Below are 15,000 nucleotides of genomic sequence, written 5' to 3'. Positions count from 1 at the left end.
AACATGTACCTTATTTATGAAAAATGTGGTTCGAGATTTCAAAATTTGCATGCCAGCTAATGGGAGGTGAAAAGAACGAGGTTAGAGTGAGCCAATCAGTGCATGCAGAGAACACTATTCACTTGTGTAGCATATACTAAATTAAAATATTTACAGTGTAATCCTCCAATCAACTAAAAAAAACTTATTCAGTTAAACACTATTATTAGTACAGAGATAACGGTAAGTGTGAAGAAGAGCTCCCCAAAAAACCAGGCAGTTGGCCAACAGATGGCCGACAGATGGCCGACAGTCGGCCGACTGTCGGCCGTCTGTTGGCCGACTGTTGGCCAACTGTTGGCCGTCTGTTGGCCGACTGTCGGTCGTCTGTTGGCCGTCTGTTGGCCGACTGTCGGTCGTCTGTTGGCCGACTGTTGGCCAACAGTCGGCCGACAGACGGCCGATAGATTTTGCCACAAACACAGACTACCAGTCGGCCGACAGTCGGCCAACAGACGGCCAACAGTTGGTGATGTGTCGGTAACATATCAGTAACATGTCGGTAACATGTTGGTACACTGCTGTTTTTTCTCTTTTTTTCGCTGATACAATGATAAGAATAGTCTTTCCCTTTTAGTTGTGTTAATCACTGCTCAAGACTAGCGTCATGGAAGGGGAAAATAACCAGAACACTTGCGCAACTGCAGCTTTTACTTCTGTCCGCCATATTGGAAATGTAAAACTAAGTCCCAATCCCTCTCGAATTATTCCGGAGATTAAGTCGTAAGATTTTTTGAATGTATTTCTTAAACTCATGTTTTTATTTTGTTTTGACGTATATCATTTTTTATTGTTGGTCATTGACTTTTGTAAACTTGGCGCGAGGCACTATTGGGCGATTTGTTTGTAAAGTTCAGCGGAATTAGCAACACGATTGATTGGCTTTCTTCTTGGATTTCTGAGGTTTGGATTAAATCACCTTAAAAGCTTAGTGCATTGATTGTCCCGTTGGTTATATATCCGCTACGTATTTCATAAGCTTTCTGTCGGTTTGCTGTCAGGTAGCTGTCGGTAGCCTGTTGGTAACCTGTTGGTAGTCTGTTGGCCAACAGTCGACCGACAGTCGGCCAACAGGTTTTTTGGGGAGCTCTTCTTCACAATTACCGAGATACCGTGGTTATTCGGTTATAAGGCACATTCGGTTATGAGACGCACCTCAAACTTGGTAATTTAATCAAGCTAAGTTCTCAAACTGAAAATTATGCGAAAATACTCGGTTACAAGACGCACCAAAAAATTGAGAGTTGTCAAAAGGATGTGATGAATTTGAGAACAATATATCCTTACACAATTGGCATACGAACTCTTTTTGTTAACGTAAGCAAAGTAAAAAAGTTGCGCATTTAATGATATACGTAAAAACAAAAGCTAAAAGTTGACACCTGAAATGATAAACATACAACGCATACACTTTTATTTGAACCTTCCGACTTAATAAATAGTCAGAGTTCAGACTTCAAGCGAAAGCGAACGGCGAAAAACTCCCACCGAAAGTCATATTCAAAGGTGTTCAACACCTGAATATCAACACGCCACCAAGGATGCAAACTTCAGTGCACAAGAAAGGCTGGATGAACAAAGAAGGTATGTTTTACCTCCACACTGTTTGTTCAGAGAAGAAACTTTTCATGGGAGCGACAAACACGATTCTCGGAATTCAAAACAAGGTTCGAACGATTGTATTGTTGTCATGGGTATCACGTTACTGAGCACGTGCTTTTAAGCATGTATGCAAATTTCTGTTTGTTTGCTTTTCTCTTGAAGTCATTTAGTGTTCTAAAGGTCTCTAAAAGCACTATTCTTTTTTTTGATTGACAACTAGTGTCCTTTTCTTGTGTCGTTTAAACTGCAAGTTCTTCTCAAATTGTGATCTTAAGATTTTGTTGCGCGAAAATACTTGGCTATAAGACGCACCCCAATTTTAGCACTAACTTGCTGCCCAAAAACAGATTTTTCTTGAAAAAAACGTGCGCCTTATAACCGAATAACTACGGTAACAATTTGTTCCACATCCATCACATTCTTCTGATAAGTCTTTCCTTCGTATCATGGCTCTAAACTCTGGAAAGGATTCCATCATCCTTTCCTCTTTAGTTAACTTTGACCTGAGAGTTCTGGCCTTAAGTAGCTGATTGAATGCTTTCCATTAATGACAAAGCAATAAAGCGGCCACCCAAAGCCAGAGTTTCGATATCTTCTTTCTCCTACTCAGTTGAATTGGAATAGATCAGTTAAGCGATAAATGGTACCAAAAATTATGGTTTCCTCACTGAAGAGTAAAATCACCAGGCATAAGCTAGAGTAAAGTGTCTGACTGAGTGTATCTTAGACAGTGTAACCCTAACTCTTAAGAGGCAAAGGTTTGATAATTTGTGTTCCTTAGAGTTGAGTTGTTCATTCTCGAAAAGTAAGAACTTTGGTAGCATTTACAACCAAGCAGCTTTAAAATGAACATTTCTCTGCCTGAAAATTATTTTTTGAATGCATTATTGATTAATTTATTTACTTATAATATTTATTTTGCCATACAAAGAAAAATAAACAAAATATTCAAAGTGAGAATTAATATATGTAAGCAATCACCTTGAATTAATAACTCTAGGTGAATAATTCACCTATAATAATAATATTCTTCTTATTATAAGGTTTAGTTACAGTCTCTTTTACAAACAGATTATCCACAAAGTTTTCTTTTACGTTCTGTTAGTGGCAATTTCAAATAAAATCTCTAACAATTTTCAACATTTTTATTACTAATACTTAATTTCCTCATCACAAGCCTATGTTTTCTAAAATTCATTTAATTTCATCATCTCGAAGTTTTTCTCATTTACACAGGTGTATTTGGATAACTATATACAATGCATAAATGCAGACCCTTTACTGTAATTTGTCCTCAAGCAAAAGGATGAAGTGTACTGTTTCAGTTTAAATTAACACATGATATGATTTCCTGAAAATTCAAAATTCTCAACACCATTTAATTAATATTCAACTCTACTTAAATGTTGTGTATGTTAATATTGCTGTGAAATTTAAGAACTCTGATGTAATATAAAGACTGAAAAAACAAAACAATGCGATTAGGCTTAATTGAATCCTCCTCGGGGTGAATAATTAAAATTATTAAGCTCACCATTTATTGAGCTTCTAGCTAAATAGGTAAGATATTATTTTGTTATCAATTGTCTTACCCTGGTCTGGAACTGCGGCGGACAGCATTTGACTGTGCATTTTTTTGACTTGCTCCACATCTTGAGCTATTTTGTCAATATTCCCTCTTATTGTGGCAACCTCACGGAATCAATCGGCAAAATAGGCAAAAATTTCCACATTGACACAAATTGCGCGAAACTTTAAATTTACTGAAATTGTAAGGAATGTTGAACAATACGGAACTTACATGCTGAAAGAAGTTATCCATGAAAGTGTTTTCCACATCAATAACAGTTGAGGGTTCGTCGAAATCTTGTGTTTCATCGTCGTCAAAATTTGCCTACATGATCATAAAGTTTCGATAAAGAAATTGTCAGTTTCCAGTTTTGCTTCTAGATCTGTCACGATCGTTCCAAACCACAACTGCACAAACACTGACGGTGCACGAAAGGTTGTTGTACTTGAGCAAACTAACTACGGAATGAAAATATAGAAATCTCACATAATCGAATGCCTTGGTAAACGAATTTCTACTCACTGAATGTTTGAGAGCCTCCAGTCGGTCCTTCATCCTGATAACAGTAAATCAGAAACTGTATCAGACTTCACCACGAAAAACTTCAACCACCTCCCAACCTTGAATGCAGCTCTCTTGGTCAGCGGTCTACTACTAGCAATAGCTAGATTTGTGATGTATGAGAACGTATATTGTACCGTATACGATAGGCCGTTCTCGAAAATACCATAAAAGCCTTTTTTTGTCCCTCCACATTTTTCACAAGCATTGTTTTTGGTTTGTAAATCCCAAGAGAAACTGGAAACAATGCTTATGCAAAATTTGGAGGGACAAACAAAGAGTATTATTGTATTTTCGAAAATGGCCTACCCGGATGGCCTATTACCGTATTAAAATAGGCAATACTACAACTACCACAATTCAGTTTGTTTTTCTTTTCATATTTAAATTTTGTATTCCCAGTGGGGTAAAAATAACAATAGCTCTAATTAACACGAGACAAGCGAAACCTGAAGGATTCTGGTACTTGTAGTCATATGGCGTCATCATGCAAATCATGAAATGTCCTATTCTGAATGCTTGGACACTTGGAAATTAAAGACAATCAGTTTCCAGCTTGACAACACTTGACGCTAAGCATTTCCGTATTAGATCATAAGACATATGGTATGAGCTAATAACCGAGATTGATTGAACTAATCAAAACGCTAGAAATGCAATATCCGAAAGATAGAGGTATATTGTGGTATACAAGGGTATATGGAGGTATGTAAGGATATTCAAAGGTATATAGGGTAGATACTAGTTATGCAACACTTTTGAGTGGTATACCGTGGAATATCCCACGAGTCATTAGTATTTTCTTGGTAAAAAGCTTGTGTGTATACCAAGAAAATGCAAGTGAAGAGAGGGACATTCCATGGTATACCACGAATAAGGGTTGTATAATAATTTTATTCCATGCTATAGAAAATACAGTGACCAGCAAGGCACAATGGGAAGGTTGGATGTGATACCATTGGATTACACTGATTGATGGGAAGGTTCAGTGGAATACTGACGAATATACAACTGCTTTCCTGCATTCCGATTGGCTACATTTTCTATGGCATGGTATAAAAGGGAAATGGAGGAATGCAAGGGTATTCAAGGGTATATGGGGGCATACAAGGGTTTTTTTTTAGGTCTACAGAATAAAAGGGAAAATTCGGAGTATAACAAAAATATATATATTTATATATAATAATTAACAATACTCTGTAATAAGGGATACATAAAGTAATTACTCTGTGAATTATATAGACAGGCGACTGTTGAAACTGTCTGCTTGTTTGGCTGCTCAAAGTGGAAATGAACCGAACAAGAGGTGTCCTCATATCCGTCACTGATGATGTGGAAACCATTTCTGATGAAGGAAACATTCTCAAGTTCCTTGGTTTGATTGTTTATAAAAAGTTCAAGAACATGAAATGGCGAACCAAACTGCGCTCGACTGCATTAGCTGACTTTCGTCATGTTGACTACCTCCTTTTAGTCATGTGATATTCCTTTAAGCGGTTTTATCAGCTATTTTGAGGTTGATAGGTTGCGTTTATCAAAAAGCCGGGAGTCCGCCAGGGAGGGACCCGAGGGATGATGCGCAACCAGCAGTTAATAAAAATTCCCGCAGTCGGATTAGTTGCAGGAGCGAGCGAAATTCGTCAGTTGTAACCCCCAAGCATTTTATTAGCTTTAGAAAATATATAAATGTTAATCACCAGTTTCTGAGGTCCGTCCATATTAGGAAACACTGTCCACTTTGTATGTATTACAGCCAGAGGCTAGAGAACGAGCGCAGTAACCAAAAACTTATGTCTTTTCAAATCAGTCCCTCTCCCGAGGACCTAAATCCCCAGGGAAAAACAGGGTTATCCCTTTATCTTCTTACACAACAACAACATTACTTTGTATGTTAGGTAAGAGTACAATACTGTAAGTTGTTGTTGTTGCTTATCTTCTTACACACTCAGGACCCATTTGGCAAGATGATTCAGTTGGTAACTGACGTAATAAAAGTACAAGATGACTCACCTCAGTGAGTTAATAGTGTTCCAAAATACCGAACGTTTTGAAGACAAATCACTAAAGAAAAACCTCTAGTGTAGTAAAGTAAAGACACTCTATTTAACGTCGGTAGTTCATTCAGCTACGAGGCTGATATTAATGGAAGCCCTTGGTGCGCCCTTTACCACCCTTGCTCTGTCAGTGCTCCGTTTTAAGGGCATTTAAAGCTATAGCTACACGGATCAGAGGAAAGTCGAAACAGACGTTGAAGTCACAGAGGATCGAACTGGGGACCCCTTGCTCTGAAAGCCGCACACTAGCCAACTGAGCTACGCCTGCAAATGTTAGTTTTTGAGGAGAGGGGAAAATCGGAGTGCCCTGGAAAAAACCTCTCGGTGCAGAGAACAGAACCAACAAACTCAACCCACTGCACATATGGAGTAGAATCATCCACGAATCGATCCCGGGCCACATTGGTGGAAGGCGAGTGCTCTAACCACTGTGCCAGCCTGCTCCCCTCAGTACACGATAATCTTTTTTTAGAAAATATTTTTTCGGAAAGTCTCTGGGGAAAATCCACTTTTAAAGGTCTGTTAATCAAAACTTAACCTCCAGTTCTATTCCAAGCTAGAAAAACACTCGTGCACTAACAAAAAATGACAGTGCAATGGAAGGGGTTTTTATGTAAGGGTAAAAAGTGCAAATATTTTGTCACAAAAAAGTGCGATCATTGAATGAACTTGTACAGTTTGTTTTCCCGATAACTTTCGAGACACATAAATAAGTCTTGGTCTTCGGTGCCTCTTGTGAATTTTGCCCGTCTCCCCCTACACCACTGTTATCCTCGCATAGTAGTTGTAGGAAAACTACGCAACTCTAAGGTATTGATTGGTCACACAATTAATCAATAATTATTAATATCAATCTAACGGAATTTCATCCATGACTTTTGTGTAAGATCGCCTGGCCTTAACACTGTTGACAAATCTATTAAGGTAAAGTGTCCCTGCCCCAGCAGGCAAAACGTGGTTCAAATCAAAGGGATTTTTAGAGGCAGGATCAACCATTCTTCGAAATATGGCTTCTTCATTTCCTATTCCAAAGTCTGGTTGCTCCAAGATGTACTTCCAAGTTTTAATAACACCTTGGATACCATCAAGTATTCTGAGTTTCATGTTTGGTTCAGAGCTGATCCAGATTTTGCCATAAGCCATCTCCCAGCATTCATCTTCAAACATCATAGGGAGAACCTCTCTGGGCAGGTTATGCCTTTGTGTGATTTCTCTAAGCTCTTCTACTAAGGACCTTTCCAAGGGAACAAGAGCTTTGATGTTACTTTCGGAGTCGTCAAAAGCAAAAACGATCAATTCTTTAACTGTAGCAAAGAAAAGATCTTTCAAGTCATGATAACGAAGACTTGAAGGTGGAATGATGCTTCCTTGGTTGGTCGTCTGCAACTTCCGGTTAGAATGAGCTTCTTGCTCTAATTCTTGCCTCGTTTTGGTCGAAGACATCGGCTTAGTACTTGTGGTTGCGGCAATGCAGTCAGCCTTCTTTGAAACTATAGCTGCATTTTTTTGTCTTTGTAGGAGCTCTTTTCCAAATTGCGTCGGATTTGCAATTATCTGCTCAACTTTATCTGACAAGATCTCGAGAATCGAAGACCTTTCAATGTAATCTACGCCAAACAGGTTGAATGATTTTACAAAGAAATGTGGCAAATTTTTCTTCTTAAGGGCTTCGTGAAGGTTTCGAAATAACTTCATCATGCATTTAGATCTGTTGTTGTCCGTCCATATCACGGAACCTGTTTCTTCAATAGTTTGCAACAGGACGTTCTTCAAGTGAAATGTTACCATACCTTTCGGGTCAGTGGACAGATATACTCGATGGTATTTCTTCAGGCAGCGATACAATTCGCACTGGACGTCATTCATCTCTTTGCTTAACAGGAATTCTGCGTGAGAAAATGATATTCTGAAGTCACAGTCAGGGTTTCCACCTTTCCTTGGGGGCTTTACAACCAAATGGAACCCTTCCTGTATAATCTCGTTGACAACGCAAGGTGATGGCCATTTGCGCGTTCTTGTGATCCAATCTTGCGATACCTTTGGCCATCCTAATGATCTTAAAGCAGGAACAAAGTCAAACCCGCCCTCAATGTCTTGCAACTGTGAATTGTTTGTGTCCTTGGATTCATTTCCTGACCGAGGATCATCGATTTTTGCGTCGGTCTCGTTTTTAAAAAGGTGCTTAAACCATCGTTCATGAATTTTTCCTTCCCACTCTCTTTCTTCTTCTTTTCTTTCGGAGCTTCCACCAGCGCTTACAGTCTCACATTTCCGTCCAGGCTTTCCAAATGTTTTCAACTCCTCCCATCTGTTACATCTTTCGCTGCAACCACTTTTGTTTTCATTTGGTTGTTCACGTGGAAGGATGTTCTCTTGGACCATGAGCTGATCGTGCCTTGCTTCTGACAAATTCCTCATTGTCGGTTGGGTTGACAAGCATAATACGCTTGCAGCAGAATTTGTGTTTCCATTATCACCACTTAACACTGAATAAGAACAATTTGCTTCGTTTTTTTCACTTTCAAATTTGCCAAGATCACGTGCCTCTTGATTAGTTTGAAACACTACTGGATGAAGTCTTGTGCGTTGCTGTTCTTTTTGAGTTTTTCTATCTACATCGCGATATCGAGCTTTCATTGCTTCAGCTCGGTCGCTAAACACCATCTCCTGGACAACATTGGGAAATACTCGAGGCTCACCACTGAGTCCACATCTTTTCAGGGAAAGTTGTAGTTCATTGGCATACTGAAAGTAATCTTCCAGGACTTTAGCGTGCTCCCTTGCATAATCAATTCCTCTAACATTGCATAGGTATTCTGCGATCCACTCCTATTCACCGAAATCCAGATTATCCAGATTTTTCGGGTCTTTCTGCCTCTCTAAATGTTCGGCCAAGGATCCACCCGATCTTGCAAAGTTAAGGGTCACGGCTGGGCTGCTGGTGCTGTTCGTCAGTTCCCATGTGCAATTGTCGATTCCTTCACGGGATGCTACTCGAAGTGCTCTTTTGACATAATTTGCCAAGTGAGGCAAATAGTCGCCAAAAATTACAGGATGGAAATTCTTAAGGGCTGAGGTGGCTAGGTAATTTGTACCTTGCACAAGGCACGACTGCAACACAGGATGGAACGCTCCTTTTATTCTTACATGTAGTGGATTTTCTGTTGAATATTCTATCAGCTCGTCATGGATTATCATCTCTTCTGCATTCGGGGAGATCATTAAATCCAAATCTCCGATATCTCTGGGCTCTACGCATTTTAAATCTTCCGCGGCGCTTCCATATGGTTTGAACATGATGTTGTTTTCATACTTTTGGTTCCATGTTTCAGAGAGGTGCTTAAAAAAATAACTCGAGATGTGTTCGTTGTGATCTTTTACTATTTTACCTTCCATTGTTCGCTTTCCGAGATTCTTCAACACTGAGTTCAATTCCAAGTCTTTGATATCTCCTCCTCCCGCTGCCATTTTGAGAAATTGGTCCGCTTCTGCAGGGGCAAAGTTTTTTAAATAGCCGTTTTGACGCATAAGAAAGCAAAAGAAAATCAGGAAAACCTAGCATTTCAGTTTCCGAGGCTTTTGTTGAGACTCGGTGACACTCAGTAATCACGAGTGCCTCAGTATACCTTACACTTCTGCAGGATTTTAATATCACGAATCATTCAGGCCCGTAGGCAAGGTTTTTAACGTGAGGGTGCGATCCAACGAGGTGACGGACAAACGAGCGCCGGAGGAAACAGCCTCTAGGGGGATCAGGGGGCATGCTACCCCGGGAAATCTTGAAAATTAGGTTGTCTGAGACTGCATTTCATGCGTTTTGAAGGCAATATGATATGAAAACAGGCAGCCAAAAGTGAACTTAAAAACGTGGATATAACTCAAACTTTTAAACTTCACCGGAATGGTTTTTTTCAGCGCACAGACTACTTTACGTGTGTATTTTACAGCTTTAGAGAATTATGTCACTATTTTAAACGAACAAAAATAGAAATAAAGTTTACAATCCGTATTATTCACTGGGTTTACTGCCGCAAACCATGATGATCAGCAGTGCTGATCATCTTGATCTTTCAGTGTGCCAAGCTCAAGCCTCTTACACAAACAGTGAATCAGAACAGAAATATACTATATATATATATTTGTTTATCAATTTACATTTTTTAAATCGTTGGTCACAAAAAAGTGAACCTTCGCAGCTCGTGGGGGGCTCACCCGTCGAAGCCCCCTTTCCTACCGGTTTCGAATATCATGTTTCACGTCCGATCTAATTCTACATATGCTCTAACTTTAGTTGTCATTACATTGATAACTCAGAATTATTGCTGGTAAATAAATTATCTCCCATATAAATTAACCATTGTCATGAACCACAAAATGATGCTCCTGTAGCCATTTTATCTAATCTATTTTAGGATAAGTGTAGATATTTTGTTTTGATGATTTCATCTGCAGTTTTCATCGAGATTTGTTGGAGGTTTGGATCACTTTTTTGTGCGTTTTTTCGGTTTAATAGACCCCAGCGCCCCGCATTCTTGTCCCCAGAGGCCGCGATTCTTTCGGTCAGCACCGAGAATAACGACCTGGTATGTACCTTAAGTAGGGTTATGAAAGTGTATCATAAAGCGCATAAATTATCATATCAACCAATAAATCAGCATATACAGCCATCTATAGCCAAATATATTCATGTATACCCACGTATATCCATGTATGCCTATGTATATCCACGTAAAGCAATGTATATCCATGTATGACCATGTAATGCCACGAACAGCCATGTATATCCATGCATACCCATGTATATCCATGTACAGCCATGATATACAAGGCTGTACATGGCTGTACATGGGTAATATCCGGATATACATGGGTATACATGGATATTCATAGGCCTTTACCTTTATATATAACAATTTAAGGCTTACATATAATTACACACTATTATGATACACTTTAGTAACCCTACTGAAGTCCGCGAATCACGGACTTCCGGCTCGTCTGCGCAATCTCAGAAATTTGAAACAATTACTTTTGTTCTTGGGCCATCGTAGTTTGATCAAAAATAAGACACAAACAGCAGTGATAAACATATTGAACTTGTTCATTTTGATTATGACTTGACGTTTCGTCAAGTCATAATCATAATCGTCAAGTCATAATACGAAACGTCAAGTCATAATCAAAATGAACAAGTTCAATATGTTTATCACTGCTGTTTGTGTCTTATTTTTGAAACAATTAGTAGCTGTCAACGGTTGTCAAAATAGACTCCCACAGAGAATGCGCGTATTTCGGAATCAGCCAGAGGTCGCCAGAGGTCGTTATTCTCGGTGCTTACCGAAGGAATCGCGGCCTCTGGGGACGAATGATACGCCTCGGTAAAATGATAACGATCACAGACAAGAGCCATGCGCATTGCATGCCTATTTTACATCCGGGCAACCCTTTTGTTCCCGCCGACTTCAAACCCGACTGGTTATGACCGGTTGAGCTGTATTTGGATTTGGACATTACGATCGCTTCAAAGTTCACCATCTCATCGCGTTCATCTGTACACATCTTGTGTTAACAGAGGCTATTTGACGGAAAATATAGTGAAAAGAGATTAAGCTGTCCAGTCAAACATATTTTCTTTAAAGAATGTCGCAAGGCACCCAACCAGAGCCAGTAGCAATATTCAAAGTGAGCCTTGTGGATTTTTCTTACAATTATTGTATATTAGACTTTTCTGATCTTCGAAGACTTGCCATGATGTTACTAACGACAATGCATTTGCTCTTTAGCTTGTTCTTGTTGGTGATGGTGGTACTGGGAAGACAACGTTCGTGAAACGCCATTTGACTGGAGAATTTGAGAAGAAATATGTGGGTTAGTAAAGTAATCTTCAAGTCCTAGCTTGGTACTTGTGTGCTATTAAATCTTTCGTGTTAAAAATAAGCATGCCACGTTTTTTTCAAAAGTAACCACTTTATGTCAAAAATTGCTGAATCCTCCATTGATTAAGCAAATAGAAGTATTGTACAGCCGTAGTAAGTTACTAAAACATGGAACCAGCGAAAACCACCCAAAACCACCCAAAACCAACGTGACAGTCACGCAACATCACACAGAGGCCATGTACGCAAACATCACACAAACCGGTCGTATTTAGGGGTATTGTGGATGGTTTTGGGTCGTTTTGGCTGGCTTTGTTGGTAGTTGTAGGTGATTTTTGGCTGGTTCCTGTTTTAGTAACTGTGATTGTACAGCAGTACACGTCTGCTAATCATCATTTACGTAGTTGTAGCTGTTTGTCTGTACTTTGTAGGTTGATTAATTTAATTATGATTATTTAATTATGTGATTTGGGGGTAATGTTTCACACAGATGAGTTAGTTATTTTTTGATGACATCAAATAATATCTTGAAGCTATATCTTGCAAATTATTTGTTGCTCACTTTATCAAAGTTAAGCTGGTTAGCTTGGTTAGGGGGAGGCTGGGCATGAGTGACAGATTAAATCGAATGCAAAATATTTGCAGCTAAATTGCAGAATACCCTGCAACTTATTTGCATTTCATTGAATAAGAATAAGCTCTGTTGTATTCCGACGCGTTCTACAGGGGGAAACAATAGTGGTAAGGTGTTGCGGGGTATTTTGCAATTGCTCCATATCATTTGTTGAGTTCTCTGGGTTGGGCATTTGACTTAAGCTGTTGGTGGCCTAGCCTGTGTACAGACGCCTCCTGTCCTCAGTGTCTGTGATTTACCATATTTACCCGTGTATAAGCCGACCCCCCATTTTTGATGGCAAAAAAAGCAATTTCTTTGTTAAATGTTCATGGGATACTAATCTTGTATTCTTCGATTTATGGAACTGTGGATTCACAAAAAATTCAGGGCCTCAAGCGCTTACTAGTTTTGTGGTTCAGCAGTTGTTGTATATGTGGGCATTTTGTCCTTGAGTTTCAAAAAAGTTCTCAGAAAATCGAACATGTAAACCTCAAACTAACCTGTTTCGTTGTTCAAGGATAAAGGGCTTTAGAGGATAAGCACAACATCACAGAAGCAGGAGTCAATCTTTGAAAATAACTTCAAAAATGATGCGAAATGTGCAAGGTTTAATTGGTCCTTGACTTATAATTTCTCACATGAAAAACAAAACAAAACTCCTAAACCAAACAATATGAAGTTTGCAAAAGCATTTAAATCAGCCAGGTTTGTATAAAGAATGAAAAACAATCATTAGCAACCAGCATTTTCAGGCAATGCGAGTGACGATGCTTGCACGCAAACATGAGGTATTGCGACAGGTTACTAAGCCGTTGAACGATCGCATTTTATTTGAAGAAACATAAATGCCTTTAAGAGCTTTCCGCCTTTGGAAAACGAAAATTTCCAATGTCTATTTCATATTTGTGCTTGTGAGTATCTTCAACATTTAGAGTTGGACAAATCCTTTTTCATTTCAACTGGAATTGCTTACATTCATCTTGAAGTCTTAATTGTCCAATTGCGTTAAAAATATAAAACCATGTGCACAGTAAATGTACACAAGATACTGAATTCTAGAATTAAGTTCACCTTGAAGAAGAAACAGTGAACTTCCACATGATGTAAAAATGTTGCTAAAAAGTGATTGAAAACACTATTTTTCGAAGCAGTGTGCGTTAAGCAATCAAGAAAGTTTTTGATCGCTAACTAAACAAAGGGCTTGAAATATATATATTATGTCAAAATATGCCTTGTGCGAGTTACAGTTAAGTCTAACCATCAGGGTTTTCAAATTGAAAAAAAGTAGCAGGAGGAAATTGTACAGTAGCCGGAGCACTATCTCATCGTGATGACAGCAGCCTGCAGATGAATCAACGCAATAACGAAATATTGCCATAAAGCGGCTTCCGTTGATATATTTCCTTTTACATACATGAAGTATTATCATAACAACGTCAGCGGTCTTGTTTCCTTTCTACTTCGATTCGCTGCAATTCGCAGTTTCCTTTGTCTGAATTTCAAAACACTTGCGCTGTTGAAGGCTTTTTTTGTTATGACTTCTTTCAGTCTTTTCTTGAAAATACATTTGGTGCAGTCAAGACCATAATGAGTAACATTTCACGAGAAAGACTGCCTTCTCATTCAACACGCGGATGCCGCTACAGATACTGTGGTCATTTCAGCCTCGGCAGATTGTTTTATCGTCACTTTCAGAACAGTGAACTGCAACAACACGTAATAATTGTTAACTCTTATTCCTAAAATTATTGTTACCTATTTCTCTTCGAGACTTCTCCGCACTTGACAGAAAAGACAACATCGTTTGCTGCCTCCGCTTCATGTTGCAACTTTCACGCGAGAACAAATCTGCTGCTGCGCCGATACATGCACGTTCAAATGAGAGTCCGTGAACACGAGCAGACTTTCCCGCTAAAAAAAGCTCTCGCTTCGAAGATCAAAAGGTATATGTAATAGCCGCACTGTTCATCAGTCCGCATTCATTTATTTCCTCGAAAAAATCAGATTATGATTTGGTGAAACAAAATTGTGTAGTTAGTAAAATTTGGAATACGAAAAGTACCCGACGCAAATGCTTGAAGTAGCCGGTGACTTGCGCTGGGCGCCGGCTAAATTTGAAAACCCTGAACCATTCAATGGATAAAAATTGTTCAAACTTTATTCCAATTGCTTTGTCTTCTTGCAGGTATAAGTGCAAAAGTTATGCACAAATGCTGCTGCTGAAACAAAATTTCACCACAAGTTTTCTGCTTGTCAAAATACACAAAACTGCAAGATTAATTTTGTTAATTGATCACTATCATGTTTCATGACAGAACAAACCATGGTCAAATCGTGTAGAAAAGTGCTCTTGGCACTTCGAAAACTTTCACTGAAAGATAACTTACCCAACGCAAGAAAAACATCGCAGCGAAAATCGCAGCGACATCACAGCAAAAATCGCTGGAGGTATTCTTGCATTTGCGGAATATAAATGCACGATCAATTTGATTTATTAGTTGAAGATACTGATGTTCCAAGGTATGTCATAGGCGAAAATTCCTTCAATTACCAATTTATTTTTGGACAAAAAAACTTGTTCATCGGTTGACCAATATAAGCTAAATTTGGGAGCTAATCAATGCCCATTATGATGTTAATTGCTATGAAGGCCTTTAATTCTGTGCGGCTTACTCCATGAAA

General features: G+C 38.9%; 2 protein-coding genes across 5 annotated transcripts in view; one reads left to right on the top strand and one right to left on the bottom strand.

Annotated features, from left to right (window-relative positions):
* The window catches only part of LOC138047527 (syntaxin-1A-like), a 26,567-nt gene extending 22,714 nt beyond the window's left edge, over window positions 1-3,853 (bottom strand). For 2 of the 4 annotated variants that reach the window (XM_068894415.1, XM_068894416.1), the window contains exons 1-3: window positions 3,734-3,853; window positions 3,443-3,535; window positions 3,234-3,333 (exon numbers count right to left, since the gene is read on the bottom strand). In XM_068894415.1, coding sequence (XP_068750516.1) covers window positions 3,234-3,333; window positions 3,443-3,535; window positions 3,734-3,766 — 226 coding nt within the window. In that variant the 5' untranslated portion in view covers window positions 3,767-3,853. Of the gene's footprint in view, window positions 1-3,233; window positions 3,334-3,442; window positions 3,536-3,697 lie in introns of all 4 variants that reach the window. The other 2 variants (XM_068894413.1, XM_068894414.1) reach the window with 1 other exon arrangement.
* A 7,266-nt stretch (window positions 3,854-11,119) lies between these two features.
* The window catches only part of LOC138047528 (GTP-binding nuclear protein Ran), a 9,055-nt gene continuing 5,174 nt past the window's right edge, over window positions 11,120-15,000 (top strand). Inside the window, exons 1-2 of the mRNA XM_068894418.1 lie at window positions 11,120-11,508; window positions 11,610-11,694. Of these exons, the coding sequence (XP_068750519.1) occupies window positions 11,467-11,508; window positions 11,610-11,694 (127 nt within the window). The 5' untranslated portion in view covers window positions 11,120-11,466. The remainder of the gene's footprint in view (window positions 11,509-11,609; window positions 11,695-15,000) is intronic.

Source organism: Montipora capricornis, chromosome 4 (genome assembly GCF_036669925.1).
Source record: "Montipora capricornis isolate CH-2021 chromosome 4, ASM3666992v2, whole genome shotgun sequence".
In the NCBI taxonomy this organism is placed as follows: domain Eukaryota; kingdom Metazoa; phylum Cnidaria; class Anthozoa; order Scleractinia; family Acroporidae; genus Montipora; species Montipora capricornis.
The sequence above is the reverse complement of the archived record's forward strand: the minus strand, read 5'-3'. Positions and strand labels throughout refer to the sequence as shown.